This window comes from Saccopteryx bilineata, chromosome 10 (genome assembly GCF_036850765.1).
Source record: "Saccopteryx bilineata isolate mSacBil1 chromosome 10, mSacBil1_pri_phased_curated, whole genome shotgun sequence".
NCBI classification, from domain to species: domain Eukaryota; kingdom Metazoa; phylum Chordata; class Mammalia; order Chiroptera; family Emballonuridae; genus Saccopteryx; species Saccopteryx bilineata.
Genome location: NC_089499.1, coordinates 61,097,482 through 61,121,190, shown reverse-complemented (window position 1 = coordinate 61,121,190; position 23,709 = coordinate 61,097,482). Strand labels below are relative to the sequence as shown.

The 23,709-nt window shown below is 41.4% G+C and overlaps 1 protein-coding gene across 3 annotated transcripts in view; it reads left to right on the top strand.

The window, feature by feature from the left end:
- Window positions 1-23,709, top strand: part of ERC2 (ELKS/RAB6-interacting/CAST family member 2) — a 1,144,388-nt gene that overhangs the window by 242,844 nt on the left and 877,835 nt on the right. For 2 of the 3 annotated variants that reach the window (XM_066245244.1, XM_066245243.1), the window contains exon 3: window positions 20,018-20,434. In XM_066245244.1, coding sequence (XP_066101341.1) covers window positions 20,018-20,434 — 417 coding nt within the window. Of the gene's footprint in view, window positions 1-19,368; window positions 19,393-20,017; window positions 20,435-23,709 lie in introns of all 3 variants that reach the window. The other variant, XM_066245245.1, reaches the window with a different exon arrangement.

Sequence of the window (23,709 nt, the reverse complement as noted above, 5' to 3'; positions counted from 1 at the left end):
CTGGCCGTGAATCAAACCTGGGTCCCCCACACGCTGGGCCGACGCTCTACCGCTGAGCCAACTGGCCAGGGCCTTACAATATTTTGTATTTCTGTTGTGTCAGTTGTTATTTCTCCACTTTCATTTCTAATTTCATTTATTTGAGTCCTCTCTTTTTTTTTCTTGTTGAGTCTTGTTAAAGGTTCTTCGATCTTGTTTATTTTTTCAAAGAACCAGCTCCTGTTTTCATTGATCCTCTGTATTCTTTCTTTAGCTTCTCTGTCATTTATTTCTGCTCTGATCTTTATTATTTCCTTCCGTCTACTAGCTCTGGACTTTACTTGCTGTTCTTTTTCTAGTGTTTTAGATGTAGGGTCAAGTTGTTTATTTGAGCTTTTTCTAGCTTCTTGAGATATGCCTGTAACGGTATAAACTTTCCTCTCAGAACTGCTTTTGCTTTGTCCCATAAATTTTGACTTGATGTATTCTCATTATCATTTGTTTTTAGGAATTTTTAAATTTCTTCCTTGATCTCATTGTTTACCCATTTGGTATTTAATAACATGCTATTTAATTTACAAGTGTTTGAGTATTTTTCCGTTTTTCTATTGTGATTGATTTCTAGTTTAATGCCATTGTGATTAGAGAAAGTGCTCTATATGATTTCTTTTTTTTTTTTTCATTTTTCTGAAGCTGCAAACAGGGAGAGACAGTCAGACAGAGTCCCGCATGCGCCCGACCGGGATCCACCCGGCACGCCCACCATGGGGCGAAGCTCTGCCCATCCTGGGCGTCGCCATTTTGCGACCAGAGCCACTCTAGCGCCTGAGGCAGAGGCCACAGAGCCATCCCCAGCGCCCGGGCCATCTTTGCTCCAATGGAGCCTTGGCTGCGGGAGGGGAAGAGAGAGACAGAGAGGAAAGTGCGGCGGAGGGGTGGAGAAGCAAATGGGCGCTTCTCCTGTGTGCCCTGGCCGGGAATCGAACCCGGGTCCTCCGCACGCTAGGCCGACGCTCTACCGCTGAGCCAACCGGCCAGGGCTATGATTTCAATCTTCTTAAATTTGTGAGACCACTTTTGTGCCCTAACATGTGGTCTATTCTAGAAAATGTACCATGAGCACTTGAAAAGAATGTATATTCTGCTGTTTTAGGGTGAATGGTTCTGAAGATATCTATTAAATCGAGTTGATCTAATATGTCCTTTAAGTCTGCTGTTTCTTTGTTAATTTTCTTTCTTGAGGATCTATCTAATGATTTTAATGGGATATTGAAATCTCCTATTATAGTATTGCTGTTGATCTCGCCCTTTAAATCCATGAAATTCCTTTTGAATTGCTCCCTTTATCATTATGTAGTGACCTTCTTTATCTCTAACTATAGTCTTTGTTTTAAAGTCCATTTTGTTTGATATAAGTATTGCTACCCCAGCTTTTTTTTCATTTCCATTTGCATGAAATATTTTTTTCCATCCCTTTATCTTCAGTCTATGTGTATCTTTTGATTTAAGGTATGTCTCTTGTAGACAGCATATGTATGGGTCCTGTTTTCTTATCCATGCAGCGACCCTGTGTATTTTGATGGAATCATTTAATCTATTTACATTTAAGGTTATTATTGATATGTTATTGTTTGTTGCCATTTTATTTTTTAAAACTGTATTCCTGTTTTGCTATATTTTTTTTCTCCTTTGATCTGTTTACAACAAGTCCCTTAGCATTTCTTGCAGCCTTGGTTTGGTTGTAGTGAATTCCTTGAGTTTTTTTTTGTTTGTAAAGCTTTTAATTTCTCCAATTTTAAATGATAGCCTTTCTGGATAATGTAGTCTTGGTTGTAAGCTCTTGTTTTGCATCTTGCCATCCCCTTCTGGCCTTAAGTGTTTCTGTTGAGAAGTCAGAAGTCATCCTTATGGGGGCTCCTTTGTAGGTGATAGTCTTTTTTTTTCTAGCAGCTTTTAATATTTTCTCTTTATCACTTAGCTTTGGCATTTTAATTATGATGTGTCTTGGTGTTGATTTCTTTGGTTTTCTTTTTAATGGAGTTCTCTGTGCTTCCTGAACATGTGAGATGTTTTCCTGCCTTAATTTAGGGAAGTTTTCATCTATGATATGCTTGAACAAAGTCTCTATACCTTGTACTTTCTCTTCTTCTTCAGGAACCCCTATGATGAGAATGTTATTTCTCTTCATGTTGTCACAGAGCTCTGTTAGAGTTTCCTCAGACTTTTTGAGTCTCTTTTCTTTTTTCTGCTCTGCTTCTGTGCGTTTATTTATCATGTCCTCTAACTTGCTGATTTGATTCTCTGCTTCATCCATCCTTTTTAATTCCTTCCATTGTATTCTTTATTTCAGATATTGTATTTGTCATTTTTGACTGATTCTTTTTTATTATTTCAATGTTTTTTTTTATATTTGTTATCTCTTTATTTAGGTTTTCATAATGGCCATCTATGGTTGTTCTAATATCTTTGAGCATCCTAACAATCGTTATTTTAAACTCTGCATCTGGTAATTTGGTTATATCTGATTCACGTAGGTCCTTTTCTGGGGATTTCTCTTGGTTTATTTGTGTTGTATTTCTCTGGCTCTGCATTTTCTCTTCATGGGAGTGGCTGTGATCACGCGCTCGGGTGCACAAGTGTTGGTGGCCTTGGTCTTTGCCCCGCCCCCGTGTGTGATGTTATGCTCGGTCCTGAGGGCACTGGCAAGCACCTTTGTTCAGCTGCAGGTCTCCGCCTGTTTCTGGGCTTTCCCCCTGCCATTGCAGGAGGAGCCTGCTCTAGGAATGGCTGCTAGCCTTGGCTCTACCACCGGACAGTAATGCGTGCCTAAGCTCAGCTCAGTAGCAGAACTCCGCCTCTTCTGGGCTTTTGGCTCCACCCCCGCAGGAGGAGCCGGCTACCAAGTCAGACCGCAAGCCTGGGTTGCACAGGCGGGGCAAGGCTATTCTCCTCTGCCCTTACCCCAGGGCTTGTCTCCACCCTTTCCGGGGTTCCTGCCCTTCTCCCGCAGGCTGGATTACAGGCTGCCGGCAGCTGAGTTTGACTGTTTTTGCACGCCCCCTTCCCCCAGCTGGGCAAGATTGAGCTCACACCTGAGCCTAGTGGTGGCCAGCTGGCTTCTGCCCCTGCCAGCAGAACCAGGCTTTTGTCTCCCGCTGCCGCTGGCCCTCCGGGGAGCCCTCAGCCGCGTGGGTGGGGGCGTAGCAGCTCGGACCCTAAGACTCACTGCTGTAGACCCAAAAGCTCCCTCCTTCTATGCAACTCTGCTCTGAGTGCTGCTCTCCTGCTTCCCTTTGCTGGTATTGCTGTTTCCAGGGGAAATATTCACTTCAGCTTTGGGGAGTGACTCGTCCCAGGGGTTAGGGTGGCTATATCTTCCAAAATGCTTCTCCCTGTGCCTCCTAGATTATACTCTCTTTCTGTTACTCTGGTGCTCTCCTCTCTCCCTCCGTCCCCAGCAGCCCCGGTTGAGTGTTTGTGAGTGAGATATTCTGTGCGGTTCCTTTAAGAAGGATCCTGGGTCTGAGAAATCAGACTCTTTCTCACAAACAGTATCCTGACTTATTTCCAGCTAAATACTGTCCTTACGCCTCTTCTGGGCTCTGGGGCTGCAGGCTGGGGCTTTGTTCCTGGGGCTCAGGACTCTTCCCCCCCTGCTAAACTCACTTCCCGCATGCGAGTCTCTCCCTGCTGCCATTTGCTCCGGGTAGCTGTGAAGCCCTCTCCACGTTTCTGCTTTTTCTACCAGTCTCGCTGTGGCTTCTTCAGTGTTCTTTGGTTGAAGAGTCCTCTTAGTTTAGTCCAAAGTTGGTTTTTCCAGATGATAGTTCTTAAAATTAGTTTGTATTCCACTTTGGTTCTGGGAGGTAGATCCTCTGCCCATTCTTAAAAATTGGATTGCTTTTGATGTTGAGTTGTATTAGTTCTTTATATATTTTATATGTTAATCTCTTATCAAATATTATTTATGAATATTTTCTCCCATTTACTAGGTTGCCTTTTTGTTTTATTGATTGTTTTCTTTGCTGTGCAGAAGCATTTTTGTTTGATGTAGTTAGTTAGCTGTTTATTTTTGCTTTTGTTGCCTTTGCCTGCTGAGACATATCCAAAACAATATTGCTAAGGCCAAAGTCAAAAAGTTTACTGCCTATGTTTTCTTCTAGGAGTCTTATGGTTTCAGGCCTTACATTTAAGTCTTCAACTCATTTTGAGTTTGTTCTTTTTTCATAAGTCGTGTAAGAAAATGGTGTAGTTTCCTTATTTTTGCTTGTATCTGTCCAGTTTTCCCAACACTATTTATTAAAGAGATTGTCTTTTCTTCATTGTATAGTCTTTCCTTCTTTTTTAAAAAATTAGTTAATTTATTTAGACAATTAAATTTAACAGGGTGACATTGGTCAGAGTATATAGATGTAGAGAAAAAATCTCCACATCATTTGGACAGTCGATTACGCTGTATACCTATCACCCAAAGTCAAATCATTTTCTGTCACCCTATATTTTCTCTTTAAGCCCCTCCCTTTCCTCCCACCCACTTCTTTCTCCTCCCTTCCCCTCCCTCTGGTAACCAGTGCATTTTTATTTATGACCATGAGTTTCATTTTTGTGCCCCACCTGTGTATGAAATCATACAGTTCTTTGCTTTTTCTGATTTACTTATTTCACTCAGCGTAATGTTATCAGGGTCCATCCATGTTGTTGTAAATGATACTATGTCATTATTTCTTATGGCTGAGTAGTATTTCATTGTATATATGTACCACATCTTCTTTATCTGATCCTCTACTGAAGGGCATTTTGGCTGTTTCCACGTCCTGGCCACCATGAACAATGCTGCTATTAACATGGGGGTGCATGTGTCTTTATGTACCCATGTTTTCAAGTGTGTGTGTGGGGTATATACCCAGTAAAGGGATGGCTAGGTCATATGGTAGTTCTATTCTTAATTTTTTGAGGAACTACCATACTTTTTTCCATAATGGTTGTACTAATTTATATTCCCACCAACAGTGAATGAGGGTTCCTTTTTCTCCACAGCTCCTCCAGCACTTGTTATTACCTGTTTTTTTGACAATAGCTAATCTAACAGGTGTGATCAAAACTATCTCATTGTAGTTTTGATTTGCATTTCTCTAATAGGTAGTGAAGATGAGCATTTTTTCATATATCTGTTGGCCATTTGTATTTCTTCTTGGGAGAAGTTTCTGTTCATGTCCTCTCCCTATTTTTTTATTGAATTGATTGCGTGTTTGTTGCTGAGTTTTGTGAGTTCTTTATATATTTTGAATATTAGCTCCTTATCTGAGCTGTTGTTTGAAAATATCATCTCCCATTTAGTTGGCTGTCTATTTGTTTTGTTGTCAATTTCTATGGCTGTGCAAAAGCTTCTTAGTCTGATGTAGTCCCACTCATTTATTTTTTCCTTTACTTCCCTTGCCTTTGGGGTCAAATTCATAAAATGTTCTCTAGTGCCAGGGTCCATGAGTTTAGTACCTATTTATTGATTCAGATTTTATATTTAGGTCTTTTATCCATTTTGAATTAATTTTTGTGCAAGGAGACAAACTTGTAGTCAAGTTTCATTCTTTTGCATGTGGCTTTCCAATTTTCCCAGCACCATTTATTAAAGAAGCTTTCTTTTCTCCATTGTGTGTTTTTGGCTCCTTTATCAAAGATGATCTTAGTCTTTCCTTCTTTGTTATAGATTAATTGGCCATTTAAGTATGGTTTTATTACTGGACTTTTTGTTCTGTTCCATTGATCTATGGTCTGTTTTTGTGCCAGTACCATGCTGTTTTGATATCTATAGCTTTGTAGTATAGTTGAATTCGGGGCACGTGATACCTCCAATTTATTCTTTTTTTCTCAAGCTTGCTTTGACTATTCAGGGTCTTTTGTGGTTCCATATAAATTTTAGGAGTATTTGTTTTAGCTCTGAAAAATTCTATTGAAATCTTGATAGGGATTGCATTGACTCTGAAGTGAAACTTTTTAAAATCTAGGAGATGCTTTTCATACCGTTGTTTGCCTACACTTTACCTGGTGGTCTTGTTAAAATGCAGATTCTGATTCTGCAGGTCTGAGGTGGGACCTGAGATTCTTCTTTTCTTATAAGATCCCAGGTGATAACTGATGCTGCCGGTCCAATGACCATACGAGTATAATGGAAGTCCATTATTTCCCCTTCCTAGGGAAGAAGTGACTCAAGAAGCAGGGAGAAGCAGCGTTGCTTCTCAAACACATTTAAAAAATATCAATACTTCTGAAAAAATTTTAACCTGTACCTAGTTGAGCAATGTTGAATGCAGGGGATGCCTCAATCCTTTAGTTGTTTAGTATTACTGACTAATAGTAGGAAAATAACCTTGACTTTAAAAATAGCAATGTTTGGCATTCTCGCCAGCCCTTTGTAAAGTTATTTATAGGCCAGTTAATGCAAAATCAATTTTGTCCATCTTTGAGTTGGTCTTAAAACAACTGTTTCCTGTTTTCCCTTACTTAAAAAATGCCAAAGTGCTTAGCATTTAGTTTCCCACTCTTGCATTTATTTTATAATAAAAAATATATGTTCATTTGTTTTCCATGCTCCAATAGGAGAGAAATGTGAATTCAGGGTCTCTAGTCACTGCCTCTGTCTCAACAGTTGTAGTCATTGTGGACATTTATTGAGGACTCATTATGTGCCGGGCCCTGCATTTTGTGCTTTATGGGAACTTGTTCATTTACTTGTTGAGCATCTCATGTGGTCTCTATGTGAACCCAGTAAATTACCTAGGATTCCTGTTTGCAGGTGAATAATTTGATGATCTGAGTACTTATGGAATTTGTCCAAGGTGACATAGACTGTCATAGGTAGATGCAGGACTCAAAACCCAGTTCTTCACCACTGTTTTGGGAATTCTAAAGAAGTTTAGTGATTTTCCCTAGATCACATAATTGGTTAGTAGCAAAGCTAGAATTAGAACTTAAGTCCTTAATTCTTAGCTCAGTGCAATATTCCAATACTGTGCCACCTTATGGTATTGGTCTGTAATGAAAACCAGAACCCCTCCCTGCTTGTGAAAGCAGCTGCCAAGAGGGCTTTCCCATGTATACTGTTCTTAGTATTATGACTCTTGGCAAAATATCATGTATTATCAACCAAAGTGAGTTCTGCAGTTATCGCTGACAGCATGCCTGTGTGAGGAACCCATGAGTGTCCGTACTTTGATGCTTTTAAAAATCACCTAGTGTCCTTATTCTATCGTAAGGGAGAACACCTAGGACCACATGTCTAAATATTAATTCTTTATAATTTTCTCAGCAGACCAACTCTTGCACAGTACACGGGGACCACATGTTTTTTCCCAACGTCTGCTGTTTGTCTTTTCACACACATGAAGGTTTGGAGCCATGAGGAGTTCTGTACATCCTGCACACGGGATTATGGAAAAAGGGATCAGAGAACCTGCCCTTAAAATTTGATTAGAGACAAACTGGGAAGTGATAAATAGGAAAATAAAGTCACAGAAGAAGTAGAGCAGGCCAAGCTGTCTGCAGAGAGATTCTGTTTTCTTTGAAAGAGTAATGTTAAGCCCTTGCTTGAGAAGGCGTATGGATTTATTAAAAAAAAGTTCAAGACTTTTGGGTATAAGCCAATTCATATTTTTATATAGCTCAGAGATGGTTTTCTTAGCAATGAAATCCTAAACTGCTTTATAGTATAAAACTTTATCATTTTTTTCCTGATAGTGTGGAAAAAAGCTTAAGGTCACAGATTTTTTTTCAAATCTACCAGGAACTCATATTTTCCATGTTTGGGGATAAGACACCATAGATTCTAAACATCTGGCTAGTCCCTATTTAAATAATTTTGTGTTCCATGCACATCATCTATATATATACAATTATATTTTCATTCAATTTACCTTTTTGTGTTTTAGACATTCTGAAATCTGGATTAGATTCTGACTCCAGTAGCAATTGGAAGTCACTTTTCTAAACGTTGGCTAAGGCAAAGTATATTTTAATCCCTTTTTTATTTAAACTCAAGTGTAGCTTAATTTCTTATATTTTCATTGTCCTTTTTTTCAAAATTAATGGACTATGGGAACTTTCAAGAGTTGTGCAAAATGAAGTTCTCAGAATTGGCTGGAGGAAAGCTCAATTTTAGACACTGGCCTGCATCAGCTAATAATGTGATTATAGTCAGATCCTTTAAGCCAGCCCAATTTATCCTCTTGCGAAGTGAACTTGGTGCTGGCAGCGTCAGAGCTGTTTTGTCAGATGAGTGAGCTGGTGGATGTGAGGCATTTTGAGTTTTGGGGGACAGAACAGGGCAGAGTAATCTGATGTCAAAGACACTGTCCCCTCCCCACCATTTTCCCACCCCTAACCTAACTGCCGCATAGCGAAGAGGAATAGAAACCCATTCTCCCTCATGTGTTCCCCTGAGCCAACTCTCTGGTGAGACAGTTACCCTTTTGGTCCTTTTATCATTCTGTCTATACTTCACTCACTATTTATTGAATACCTATTATGTGCTAGATTTGGGAGTAGAATCCAATTTTGGTCCAGAACCTGCCCTTGAGAAACACTCACACTCTCTCTCTTATTCTTGGCGACTTCTTTCTTTCTTTCTTTCTTTCTTTCTTTCTTTCTTTCTTTCTTTCTTTCTTTCTTTCTTTCTTCCTTCCTTCCTTCCTTCCTTCCTTCCTTCCTTCCTTTCTTTCTTTCTTTCTTTCTTTCTTTCTTTCTTTCTTTCTTTCTTTCTTCTTTCTTTCTCCCTTCCCTTCCCTTCCCTTCCCTTCCCTTCCCTTCCCTTCCCTTCCCTTCCCTTCCCTTCCTTTCCCTTCCCTTCCCCTCCCTCTTTCTTTCTTTCTTTCCTTCTTTCCTCCCTCCTTCCCTCCCTCTCTCCCTCTCTCTTTCTTCTTTCTTTCTCTTTCTTTTCTTTCTTTCATTCATTCATTCTTTCTTTCTTTCTTTCTCTTTATTTCTTTCTTTTTTCTTCCTTTCCTTTCCTTTCCTTTCCTTTCCTTTCCTTTCCTTTCCTTTCCTTTCCTCCCTCCCTCTTTGTTTCTTTCTTTTTTCTTTCCTTCTTTCCTCCCTCCTTTCCTCCCTCTCTCCCTCTTTCTTTCTTTCTTTCCTCTTTCTTCTTTCTTTCTCTCTTTCTTTCTTTCAGTACAACATTGCTTCAAAAATATATTTACTTTTATTGAGCTGTTTTGTACTGGAAAGACCTACCAGAAAATGTAGCCTGCCATAATACCAAAAAGAGAAGTCATTGTGACTTCCTTTACTGTCTGAGACTTGGAATCATTTGGACAGACTAAGCTTTTCAGCTCCAATTTTGTTTACCTATGTTTAAAGGACAGACCTTCTGTGGACTGGAGATGCGGCTAGTCTGTACTATCCAGGGCAGAGTTCAAATGAAGTGTGCAATTAAAAGTGCATCTAAGTGTAGAGGGGACAAAGCGTAAAAAGAACTGGGTTAAAGGCTAGGTAAATATGATGCATTCTAGTCAATCCTAGCAGAATGACTAAAAGCAGTCTGCGTGCCCATTGTTCTGAACTTTGATTCTCTGAGGGCAACTAGAGATTGAGCCCAGAATCAGGGTGAGGAGTAAAAGCTTTCTGAATACTCATCCAACCACAGATTAACTTTTGTACTTGAAGAGAAGTAACTGTTTGGCCACCTGTTTCACCTCTGCCACAGGCCAAGTTGATAGCAGTTTGACTGGGGCCCCAGTATGAGTCAGGTCATGTGGTTATGTTCTATCCTGATGGAGATGGGCATTAGAAGGGCTTCTTGCTGCAGTTGCGCAGTGGAGCGCAAGCCACAGAAGGAGGCTTTTACAGGGGTCCCCAAACTACGGCCCGCGGGCCACATGCGGCCCCCTGGGGCCATTTATCTGCCCCCGCCGCACTTCTGGAAGGGGCACCTCTTTCATTGGTGGTGGCGTTGCTCACGTACAGTACTACTTCTGGTGACGCAGCATGCACGTGTCATATCACTTGTTAAGGCTAGCAGTGACAAATACGGAACAGGACATTGACCATCTCATTAGCCAAAAGCAGTCCCATAGTTCTCATTGAAATACTGGTCAGTTTATTGATTTAAATTTACTTGTTCTTTATTTTAAATATTGTATTTGTTCCTGTTTTTTTTTTTTTTTTTTTTTACTTTAAAATAAGATATGTGCAGTGTGCATAGTGATTTGTTCATAGTTTTTTTTATAGTCTGGCCCTCCAACGGTCTAAGGGACAGTGAACTGGCCTCCTGTGTAAAAAGTTGGGGGACCCCTGCTTTAGAAAGTTGAGACCACAGCAATGACTGGGAGATAGCAAAGAGATGGCCCTAAAACACAACTGTGTAGATTGCTGGTTTATAGTTAGGCACCTGATGTAGATGACAAGCCAAAATGAATGATTATCAATCCAGTGGGGTTTGCCTGAAAAGAAATGTGCTTTTATAGTTGAGAAGGGGAAAGTGATTCACGGAAGGAATTGGATAATCTGAGAAGGGAGCAATTAAAAACTGCGCATTGTTTTTTTAAATTTTTGACCCTTAGAAAAGATGTTTTGGCTTTGCTAGAGATTTCACTTGTATTGTATACTGATCTTGAAGAGGTTTTTTTTTTATTATTGAGCTTTTCTTTTCCTAGTTAATTCTAATTAGCTAATGGTCTAATTCCAAGGATTTAGAAAGGAGGTCTCAACAGAATGTTCTTTCTGTGTTGCATGCTACTTTACTATTGGATAGGGCCCAGTGATGTGTGAGCGAAATGACTTAGATCATTGCTCATTCTGCCTCTAACATGAGTGCTGTTTCCTAAGTTGTTAAGGTGGAGAGCCTCCCCCTTTTTGTCTACTCTTAGAGTTGCTGGAATACCACCAGGGTGGAATCCAGGACCTCAGAAACTGAGATTCTAGCTTTGGCAATGTTTCTTAGCTCTTGAGCCTGATATTTAACCTGTGTGGTCTAATTTTCTTATTTGTGAAATAAGGTCAACATGTAAATCTTTAAGGTCTCCAAGTTCTGATCTTGTATTCTCAGTGTGTCATGGGTTATGTCTTTCAGAACATGGGTTTTTGTTGCTCTTGTCACAGCAGCATATTCTACCCTATCCTGACTGATACACTCTAAATGATTACTCTGTACTTGATACCTTCTATAGCTTTATATGTATGAACTCATTTAATTCTCACAACAACTCTATGTGGTAAGAATTATTACTCTCCCTTCACAAATGAAGAAATAGAGACACTGAGAGGATATCCTTTTCAGTGGTTTATTTATTAAAAGTGTTTTATATTTTAAAATCAAAATTGTCTGTGTTAAATATCTAACTAGAAATGGCTGTCTGTAGTTAGATGGCTGTCTGGTAAATGGATTTTGACACTTGATTGAGTTGAATCTCCTTTTTAAAAATTTACTTAGAAAATTAAATTTAACAGGGTGACATTGATCAATAAGAGTACATAGGTTTCAGACACTTCTCCCAGGAAGAAATACAAATGGCCAACAGATATATGAAAAGATGCTAATCTTCTTTAGCTATTAGAGAAATGCAAATCAAAACTGCAATGAGATACCACCTCACACCAGTTCGATTAGCTATTATTAGCAAGACAGGTAATAGCAAATGTTGGAGAGGCTGTGGAGAAAAAGGAACCCTCATCCACTGTTGGTGGGACTGTAAAGTAGTACAACCATTATGGAAGAAAGTATGGTGGTTCCTCAAAAAACTGAAAATAGAACTACCTTATGACCCAGCAATACCTCTACTGGGTATATACCCCAAAAACTCAGAAACATTGATACGTAAAGACACATGCAGTCCCATGTTTATTGCAGCATTGTTCACAGTGGCCAGGACATGGAAACATCCAAAAAGCCCGTCAATAGATAACTGGATAAAGAAGATGTGGCACATATACACTATGGAATACTACTCAGCCATAAGAAATGATGACATCGGATCATTTACAGCAAAATGGTGGGATCTTGATAACATGATATGAAGCGAAATAAGTAAATCAGAAAAAACCAGGAACTGCATTATTCCATACATAGGTGGGACATAAAAATGAAACTAAGAGACATTGATAAGAGTGTGGTGGTTACGGGGGGAGGGGGGAAAGGGAGAGGGAAAGGGGGAGGGGGAGGGGCACAAAGAAAACTAGATAGAAGGTGACAGAGGACAATCTGACTTTGGGTGATGGGTATGCAACATAATTGAACGACAAGATAACCTGGACTTGTTATCTTTGAATATATGTATACTGATTTATTGATGTCGCCCCATTAGAAAAATAAAATTATATAAAAAAAAAGAGTACATGGGTTTCAGGTAAACATCTCTATAGCATTTGAATTGTTAATTGTGTGAGTACCCATCACCCAAAGTCAAATCACTCTTTATCACCATATGTTTGTCTTTACTCCCCTTTCTCACCTCCTCCCCACAACGCCCTCCCCCTGCTAACTTTTATCTATGTCCATGAGTCTCATTTTTATATCCCACCTATGATCATATGACCTTTCAAAGGTGAAATCATACCTTTCTTACCTTTTTCTGATTTAGTTACACCACTCAGTATAATGTTCTTAAGGTCCATCCATGTTCTTGTAAATGGCAATATGTCATTATTTTTTATGGCTGAGTAGTATTCCATTGTATATATGTACCATATCTTCTTTATACAGTCCTATATTGAAAAACGTGTTGGGCCTGACCTGTGGTGGTGCAGTGGATAAAGCGTCAACCTGGAAATGCTGAGGTTGCCGGTTCAAAACCCTGGGCTTGCCTGGTCAAGGCACATATGGGAGTTGATGTTTCCTGTTCCTTCCCCCTTCTCTCTCTCTCTCTCTCCTCTCTATAATGAATAAATAAATAAAAATTTAAAAAAAAAAGAAAGAAAAATGCTTTGGTTGTTTACATGTCTTAGCCACTGTGAACAATGCTGCGATGAATATGGGAGTGCATGTGTCTTTGTGTACCAATGTTTTTGAGTTTTGGGGTTAGATACCCAGGAGAGGGATTGCTGGGTCATGTGGTAGTTCTATTCTTAAGTTTTTGAGGAACTACCACACTTTCATCTGTAGTGGCTGTACCAGTTTACTTACCACCAGCAGTGAATAAGTTTTCCTTTATCTCTACAGCCTCTTCAACACTTACTACCTGTCTTGTTGATAATAGGCAATCTAAAAGGTATGAAGTGGTATCTCATTGTGGTTTTGATTTGCATTTCTCTGATAGCTAGTGAAGATGAGCATTTCTTCATATATCTGTTGAACATCTGTATATCTTCTTGGGAGAAGTGTCTGTTCAGGTCCTCTCTCCATTTTCTCATTGGATTGTTTTCTTGTTTGTTGCTGAGCTTTATGAGTTCTTTGTATATTTTGGATATTAACCCCTTATTGGAGCTGTTGTTTGCCAATATCATCTCCCATTTGGTTGGCTGCCTTTTTGTTTTGTTGTCAGTCTTTTTTGCTGTGCGGAAGCTTTTTAGTTTGATATAATCCCATTCATTTATTTTTGCCAAAGTAGAACATTAATGGAAGAAAAAGAGGGAAAGAAGGAGGGAGGAAGGGAGGGAGAGAGATTGATTCAGATTCCCTACTTGCTATAGCATATGATACAGAAAGTTGATCAAGACTCTATAAGGTACATACATTTTGCTCAAGAATTTCTTTTTCTAGAAACAAGGAGATTTCTGCTTAATTTTAAATAACTAAATGCTATACAGATTTAAGAAATTTTTGAAGACTAAATTTTAGGTTGATTATCAGATTGTGTTTGGCCATGCTGGTCATTTAGTGACTAGTAGAATGGCTACCTAGAAAAGAGATTTTGCTTTTTTATAAGTGTACAGTCTGGAAACATCTTTGAATGAGGAACAGCCAGGTTAGGAATTTTTAGAATTGCTATAATGGTCATAATTGCCTACCTGTCTGTTGTCACCACCTCTTGTATACTCCCTTTTCCATTCTGTTTTCCAGCCATCCTGAAGTATTTGCATAAATTCAGAGCTAGATGGTACAGTGTGGTTTGAGCCAGGGTTGTTGGATGAACATCTGGCTATGCTACTTACCTAGCTGGGTAAGGAAGTTACTTTGCCACTTTGCATTTCTATTTTCTCATCCATGACATGGAGATCATAACAGTGACTACCTCCCAGGGTGATTGTGAGGATAAAAAGAGCTTAGAGACCCTGGCCAGTTGGCTTTGGGGTAGAGCATCGGCCGGGTGTGTGGAAGTCCCGGGTTCAATTTCCGGCAAGGGCACACAGGAGAAGCAACCATCTGCTTCTTCACCCTTCCCCCTCTCCTTTCTCTCTATCTCTCTTGTCCCATCCTGCAGCCAAGGATCCATGGGAGCAAAGTTGGCCTGGAAGCTGAGGATGGTTCCATGGCCTCCACCTTAGGCACTTAGAATGGCTCTGGTTGCAATGGAGCAATGCCCTGGATGGGCAGAGCATTGACCCCTACTGGGCTTGCCGGTTGGATCCCGATCAGACACATGTGGGAGTCTCTCTGCTTCCCCGCTTCTCACTTCAGAAAAATACACACACACAAAAAAAGAGCTTAGAACTATGTGTACCATGTGGTAAGTGCTATCCAGGTTTTTGCTATTATTGTTCTTTAATAAGTCTGGTCTGTCTTTGCCTCTGGGCTTTTGTATTTTTTCTTCTCTTTCTATTGTTCTTCATGGGGCTGACACATTTGCTCTTTAAGATGAAGCTCCATGGTTGTTCTTGGTTTGGGGTGTTTTCACACATGTCTCTAGCCTGGGTTACATCTTCTCTGTATGTCCATCCAGCTAGCCATGACTTCTGTAATAACCCTCATAACATAGTATTTCTATTATCACTTTATTTGTCCACATGGAACTAGAAGCATAGACCATTTGTTTTCTTTTCTTTTTTAATATTTCATGAGTATGAGGGAGATACTGGGTAAATGTATATTGAATTGATAAATAGACCAATTTTCCTCCCTCTCCCTCTCCCTCTCCCTCTCCCTCTCCCTCTCCCTCTCCCTCTCCCTCTCCCTCTCCCTCTCCCTCTCCCTCTCCCTCTCCCTCCCCCCCCTCCCCCTCCCCCCTCCCCCTCCCCCCTCCCCCTTCCACTCCCCCTATCCTTTCTCCTTTCTCCCTCTCATTCTTTTCTACTTTCCGTTCTTTTTTCTACTTTCCTTTGTACCAAATTTTCTCTCTCCCTTTGCTTTTAAGCCTGGCACTTGATGTATTATCTTAATTATTCTTCACAAGAAACCTATGAAGCAGGCATGATTATTTCCATTTTGCAGGTATGGAAACAAAGGATTAGGGCAGTAGGCAACTTGCCCATCCAAAGGGGCGGCACCTTTACAGAGGTTTTTTTTTTTTTTTTTTGAATTTTTCTGAAGCTGGAAACGGGGAGAGACAGTCAGACAGACTCCCGCATGCGCCCTACCGGGATCCACCCGGCACGCCCACTAGGGGCGAAGCTCTGCCCACCAGGGGGCGATGCTCTGCCCCTCCGGGCGTCGCTCTGCCGACCAGAGCCACTCTAGCACCTGGGGCAGAGGCCAAGGAGCCATCCCCAGCGCCTGGGCCATCTTTGCTCCAATGGAGCCTCAGCTGCGGGAGGGGAAGAGAGAGACAGAGAGGAAGGGGGGGGGAGAAGCAAATGGGCGCTTCTCCTATGTGCCCTGGCCAGGAATCAAACCCGGGTCCCCCGCACACCAGGCCGACGCTCTACCACTGAGCCAACTGGCCAGGGCCTACAGAGTTTTCTTCCATGTTGCTGTCTCTGCTGAAAGAATTTTGGCATTTTTTCTTTGGAATTTTCTTCCGGCCAGTCTATGAATCATGTAAGAAAAACAATTTTATTTTTGGTCACTCTCAGAAAAGATAATCTCTGGCCCTGGCCGGTTGGCTCAGCGGTAGAGCGTCGGCCTAGCATGCGGAGGACCCGGGTTCGATTCCCGGCCAGGGCACACAGGAGAAGCACCCATTTGCTTCTCCACCCCTCCGCCGCACTTTCCTCTCTGTCTCTCTCTTCCCCTCCCGCAGCCGAGGCTCCATTGGAGCAAAGATGGCCCGGGCGCTGGGGATGGCTCCTTGGCCTCTGCCTCAGGCGCTAGAGTGGCTCTGGTCGCAATATGGCGACGCCCAGGATGGGCAGAGCATCGCCCCCTGGTGGGCAGAGCGTCGCCCCTGGTGGGCGTACCCGGTGGATCCCGGTCGGGCGCATGCGGGACTCTGTCTGACTGTCTCTCCCTGTTTCCAGCTTAAGAAAAAAGAAAAAAAAAAAAAAAGAAAAAAAAAAAAAGAAAAGATAATCTCTGGTCTGATTATCATGACTCAGCATATATGAAGTCTAAATAAAACTGGATTATATCAGAAATCCAGGCTACTTGCAAAGGCAAAGATTTGCCATCTTTAAGAATTTTTAAAGGACTTGAAGATGCACTCTGTGCTCCCAAGAGGCTTGGCAGTGGGCACATTGCTGGGCTGAAGGCTGGTGATACTCTTGTGAACTTTATGTTGTGTGGTTTAATTATGGAGAATATGTCATAATCGCTTTGTGACAGCTTTACTGAGATATAATTTATGCACCATATAATTCATCTATCTAACATGTAAATTTAGGTTTTTAGTATACAGTATTAAAATACTTGTTCAATAAACACCACTATCTAATCCCAGAACATTGCCATCACTCCCAGAAGAAACTCTGTACTCTTTAGTAATTATCCTCCATTCTCCTCATTTTAACTCCCCTATCATCAAAATCATCAATTTACTTTCTGCCTATATGTTTACTTATTCTGATATTTATGTATTTATTTACTTACTTATTCAGTGAGAGGAGGGGAGGCAGAAACAGACTCCTGCATGTGCTCCAACCAGGATCCACCTGGAAAGCCCACTAGGAGGCGATGCTCTGCCCATCTGGGGCATTGTTCCATTGCTATGCAACTGAGCTCTTCTTGGGCCTGAGTCGGAGGCCATGGAGCCATCCTAAGTACCTGGGGCCAGCTCACTCCAATTGAGCCATGGCTGCAGGAGGGGAAGAGAGAGGGGGGAGGGGTGGAGAAGCAGATGAACGCATCTCCTGTGTGCCCTGATTAAGAATTGCACCCAGAACATCCACATGCCGGGCTGATGCTCTACCACTGAGCCAACTGGTCAGGGCCTGGACATTTAATGTCAATGAAATCATATAACATGTGGTCTTTTCTGACTGGCTTCTTTCACATGGCATAATGTTTTTAAGGTTTGCCCATGTTGTAGTGTGTATCAGTTCTTTATTGCTTTGTATGGCTAAATAATATTCCATTGTATGTTTATACCATATTTTATTTAGTCATTTCTCAGTTGGTTGACATATAGGTTGTTTCCGCTTTTTGGCCATTATGAATAATGCTGCTGTTAATATTTGTGTATGAGGCCCTGGCCGGTTGGCTCAGCGGTAGAGCGTCGGCCTGGCATGCGGGGGACCCGGGTTCGATTCCCGGCCAGGGCACATAGGAGAAGCGCCCATTTGCTTCTCCACCCCCCCCCCCCCCCTTCCTCTCTGTCTCTCTCTTCCCCTCCCGCAGCCAAGGCTCCATTGGAGCAAAGATGGCCTGGGCGCTGGGGATGGCTCCTTGGCCTCTGCCCCAAGCGCTAGAGTGGCTCTAGTCGTGGCAGAGCGACGCCCCGGAGGGGCAGAGCATCGCCCCCTGGTGGGCAGAGCATCGCCCCCGGTGGGCGTGCCAGGTGGTTCCCGGTCGGGCGCATGCGGGAGTCTGTCTGTCTCTCCCCGTTTCCAGCTTCGGAAAAATACAAAAAAAAACAAATATTTGTGTATGAGTCAATTGATGAATGGATAAATACATTGTGGTATGTCCCTATAATGGAATAATATTCGTCTATAAAAGAATGAAATATTGATACATGCTACAACATGGATGAAAACATACTAAGTGAAAGAAACCGGCCTGACCTGTGGTGGCACAGTGGATAAAGTGTCGACCTGGAAATGCTGAGGTCGCCAGTTCGAAACCCTGGGCTTGCCTAGTCAAGGCACATATGGGAGTTGATGCTTCCAGCTCCTCCCCCCTTCTCTCTCTCTTTCTCTCTCTTGTCTCTCTCCCTCTCTCTCTCCTCTCTAAAAATGATAAATAAAAAAAATCTATAAAAAAAGAGAAAGAAACCATTTATTGCATGATCATTTTGATATTAAATGTCCAGAATAGGTAAATGAAGAAAGTGAATTAGTGGTTGCCAGGGCCTGGGGATAGGAAGGGGAATGGGGAGTGACTGCTAAAGTGTATAGTGTTTCTTTTTTGGATGATGAAGACGTTCTAAAATTTATTGTGTTATTGGTTGCACAACTTTGTGAATGTACTTAAAACCTACTCAATTTTACACTTTATAGGGTTGTACTATATTTTTAAAAGATATTTTATAATGACCATCATTAAATACATACTAGTTGCTTACTCCCTGTCCATACCCTGTGAGACATTGTGGCACCTAGATGAGTGAGTACTTGTTCCCTGTGCTCTAGGAATTTGAATGAAAATGTACAGATGAATTAGATTTCCATAAAGAGTTTTATCAAGATGTTGTATCACTTAGTGCTAGTTTCTGGGTATAGACCATACATACCCAGAAAGATCTCAACACCTCTGGGCATTAGGCATAGGACTTCAGAAAGATTTTAAAATGTGGACTGCTTTAATGTTTATGTAACTTAGAATGTATTATCCATTCCTTACAATACTGTGAGATTCCTGTGGGCAGAAGCAATACCTTACATTCATGTTGATTCTCTTGCTCAGCAATGAGTCCCATCTACCCACAGGCAGGAGTCTGTGTTTGGTGATTGAATGAGTAGGTGCTTCCTGGTTTGTTTCTAGGACAAAAATGTCTTCAGCCTCGTGGCGGCCAGCTCTGACCAGCCTGGGGTCGGCTCTGTGGGGAATGTGCTGCTGAATTCACCAACTGTCTTCATGCAAGGGTTTCTTTTTTTCACAATTGGTAACTATTTTGTTTCTCTGGTGCTTTTACTGTGAATTTGGTTAAAATGGTGACCTGGAACAACATGTGGGTGCTTCTGGAGTACTGTGCTTGTCTCTCTGGTAATATACCCAAGGCACACCACGTTAGGGAGATTTAGGGAAACGAAAAGTGGAATAAATCTCACATTTCTTAAAACATCACATTTATTAAGCACCAATGCTATATAACCTCTGTGTAGCTTCTGGGTCTTTGCTGTAATAAGGAATTGTTTTTCTTTTTCTTTTTTTCTTTTTCTCTGTGAAGGTACTTTATGTTGATAAGTTCTTTCTGTTAAATATCCTTTGCTTGCACTGGACTTGTTTTTGTGTTGATTTTTTGCTTCATTCTTTTCATTTCCCATGCTGTTCAGTTACTGGATGCCAGAAGAACCAAGGTTTGTCCCCTCTCTGCAGCTCACCTGTTTTGCTCTGCACAGCCTCACCTCCTCATGTGCTTGAGTGTCTGTCTCTGTCTGCTTGTGTTCCCTTTGGCTTGCAGATGCAGTAATCTTGTTTACTAAACCTGTTCGAAGCTTTAAAAGTCCTCGTTTGTGTCTATTTGTAGTGGATGCTATTATTTTCATCTTTAAATGGACATGCATTTATCATGGAAAATAATGGATAGTAGAATAAAGAACACCTTAGAAAACAAGGAATACTGAGTCTGGAGCGGTGTGGGCATCAAGAAAGTTGTTTGTGAGTTTCCCTCTAACCTTTCCACTTCCTAAATTAAAACTGTAGATAATTTCCCTTGTGACTGACACTAATATACTGTTTCTGTGTATGTGTCCGTTCCTTTTCTCCTGAGACATTCAGAAAGCATCATTGAATTAGTCCCCTCCTCTCCTTGTGCTGTGCCATTCATGTTCCTGAAGTCACCCTGGAGGAATTCACGGCTGGCCCTGTGGACCTCATGATTAACATTCCATCTTCATAGTAGAGTAGCAGCAAATAGCACTTGGCATTTCCATTGACTTTCCCCCTTCTTTCTCCTCTCCTGCTCTGTCTTTCTTGTTGCAGCACCTGCAGCTGACAATCCAGGCCCTTCAGGATGAGCTGCGGACCCAGAGAGACCTGAACCACCTCCTGCAGCAGGAGAGCGGCAGCCGCGGGGCTGAGCACTTCACCATCGAGCTGACCGAGGAGAACTTCCGGCGGCTGCAAGCCGAGCACGACAGGCAGGCGAAGGAGCTGTTCCTGCTGAGGAAGACCTTGGAGGAGATGGAGCTGAGGATCGAAACACAGAAACAGACCCTCAATGCACGAGATGAGTCAATTAAAAAGCTCCTGGAGATGTTACAAAGTAAAGGTTTGCCGTCCAAAAGTCTTGAGGATGACAATGAACGGATGCGGCGGGTGGCAGAGGCTGAGTCTCAAGTCAGCCACTTAGAGGTGATTTTAGACCAGAAAGAGAAGGAAAACATACATCTTAGAGAGGTGAGGACATTCATTTTATTGTCCCGAAGTCATATGTTACAAGTTAAAATATGTTGTCAAGTCATTTTCACAGGGTGGGAGACATCGGCAGCCTTAAAATTCTCTTTGTCATCTGCTTTATAACCTTCCTGTCTGCTGACCACCTTTGAACTGGAGTTTTGCATTAGTTCCTTTTCTCTGCTCAGCACACATATGTTCCATTATGCAGAGGTATTCGGCTTCCAAGTGTGTGTAGCACATGTCAGCTTTATGGTGGCTTACAACTGCTTTTCCACAGACGGTCATTGTTTCAGGCCTTTTAAGTACAATGCTGTTTAAGTTTTAGGTGTTAGTCAAATATCATCTCTCTAAAGGAATAAAATGAATAGGTGATTAGCAAAACAATCAACCTGAGTATTTTTTATACCTGAATTGGGGGCAGATTTGCAGAAAGTAAAGCATATGGATGTTTCTGGAAAGTATGGTAAATGTGCAGACCAAGTTCAAATGTTGAAATATAAAATAACCTTTGTTTGCATTTATATTAATCTAGGACAGAGTGTTCCGGGCTTTCTGTGTGTTTAGCACTTAGTGGATTAGATCATTCGAAGTCTTTCAGAGGCAGTCTCTCTGGTCCGCCACCACCATTGAATACTCACGTGTTTGAGAATATGTGGTTGGATAGAGCTTAGATAGAAGGTGGGTGACAGCCAAGATTTGAAAATTTTATAGCAGTTCTGTGCCATGATGATGGATCTAGATGTAAATATAATGCTGTGGGAGACACAGATCTCACAGAACACAGTAAGAAAAAAAAAAGGCACTAAGTATATTTTCAAAATATGCTACAGCAATAAATAAAAATTCTAAAAGATATTTGCTTCCAGAAGAAATTAGATTTCCTGGCATTATAAACCTGCTCAGATGGGCAGCCCTTCTTATGAGTCACTTGTTTTGTTGTTCAGAAAAGTGGCTTCCGTGTTGGGTCTTACTAATGCAGATGATCCTGGAGGTTTTCTCTGACATAGATTGTATTTACTTAGAATATTTGAAGAGAATGTTGTGGTTTCAGACTTAATGTCCACAGTGCTCATTCTCCCTTGTTTGGTTTTCAGCAGACCTTAGCAAAATGCTTGGGAAACCACATCGCTTGGTTTTATTTTGAGATGCTAAAAGAGGTGTTTTGTTGCGCCTGGTCTTCCTGTTCATATTCTAAGAGGGTGATTGTAGTGGGCAGACTTTTAAGATGGACCCAAAGATACCTACTTCTTGGAATGCATGCCTTTGTGTAATCCCCTCCCCTTGAGTATAAGCTGAACCTAGTGACTTCCTTCTAAACAATGGAATATTGCAAAGGTAGTGGGATGCCAATGACATTTTCATGATTAGGTTACATAAAACTGTTACTTTCATTTTGTTAGCAGTCTCTATTGCCTTCTCAACTTACATGGTTTTATGAAGCAAGCTGCCATGTGGGAGATGTCTATGTGTAACAAACTGAGGGTATCCTTCAGTCAGTACCCAGTAAGGAACTGAGACCCTCACACGCACAGCCTCAAAGAGCTGAAACCTGCCAACAACCCCTTAACGAGCTTGGAAGTGGACCCTTCCCCAGTTGAGCCTTCAGATGAGATAACAGGCCCTGGGCTGACACCTTGATTACAGCTTCATGAGAGATTGTGAAGCAGAGGACCCAGCTAAGCTATGTGTTACATAGCAGTAGATAGTTGAGACAGTGGATCAGAAACTAATCTGCCTTATTCCATAGAGTTTCCATTTAGTTTACAGAAGAGAAGCAGTAATTATTGGCACGTTACCTCTTGCATGTAGAGTGACTGTGGATTTTGAAATTTTGGTGGTGGTGTCTAAAAATTCTGGTTGGTAGATTGCTATACTTGAAAAAAGCTAATGCTTTGTTTTGGGTTATGTTGCAGCATTGACCTTCACTCTATGTTGGGATCTTGTGGACAGAGTAGAGTCATTCTTATTCTGTTGTTGGATCTGCTCACTGCCAGCACTCAGTAGATGGTGCCTTAATTCTATTGTATGAATACCTCCATTTAAATAAATCTAAACAATTTAATTTGTTTTTATGAGATTAATTGGTCCTCACAATGGTCTGGAATGGATATAGATCATATTTAGAGCCTTCATCATCAGTCCAAGAGCCCACAGAGAATGGTACAGAACATGCAGCCCCACAAATCCAACTAGTTTCTTGGAGCATCAGACCAGTCAGTGTATAGTCTTTATCTTGGCTCATCAAGAAGGGAAAAGGTAGAAAAAGCATCTCTACATAAAAATCTTATTTTAAACTTGAACTCAACAGACAAGACTTAGAGGTCTTCCCATGAGATGTATTGTACTATCTTGTGAGAGCCACTTGTTACTGTTGGGCAAATAAGTTTGTAAAATTTGTGTTATTTGACTTTGCTCACTTTTGTTAAAAATGGCCACTGCCAGGTGATATAGTTAATTACCTTCCTGCTTGGGAAGGGGCTTTGTTATGCTAATGTTTGCTGGAGGAGGTGTTTTTGCGCCAAGAAAAAGTTTGTGAAGAAGGAGAAAGGAAAGGAGGAGGCCGGGTTGTGCAGAGGCAGGCAGCCAAGATGGCAGGGTGCTGAAGGAGAAGCCAGTTTGTGCAGAGTTTGTACAGAGAGAAGGAGATGGGGAACAGAGGGGCTGACCTAGTGAGACCTTTGAGTCTAGGAAAACTGGGAGATAGGCAGTGGCTTTGGAATCCCTGAATGGAAAGGGAAGTGTTTTTCCGCTCTGTGTATTTACTCTGCTGCCAGTGCGAGGCTAGAATAAAGGCTGGCCCACCAGTTTTCGGCTCTGCTGTTTCTCTGCCATCTATCCGAATTCAATGGGAACCTGCACCTGCATGTGGCTGGCCGTGGCTATGATGGCCGTGACTGCTGGCCCTACAGTTACACTTTCAGGAATTTTGTGAGCCTGCTTTTAAACCATTGAAAGACTGAAGTTGGTCATGGTGGAATATTTACACCATGGAAATCAGTAAAATGCTATCCTCAGGGCCTACCCACACTGCCCTATCCTAAAAGTCCATACCAACACATCTCTAAATAGATGCCATGAAATATTTGCATACAATACAGCAAGGAGAGGAATGTTAAATAGTGTAAAAATTAGAATTATGAATGCATTAACCACTCTTCATTCATCAAAAGCTTTTATAACAGCTTCTGGATTGATGCTTATGTATCAGGCATTATAAAGAATATGTGACTCATATGGAATTCCACAGCTACCTTACTCATCCATCCATCCATCCA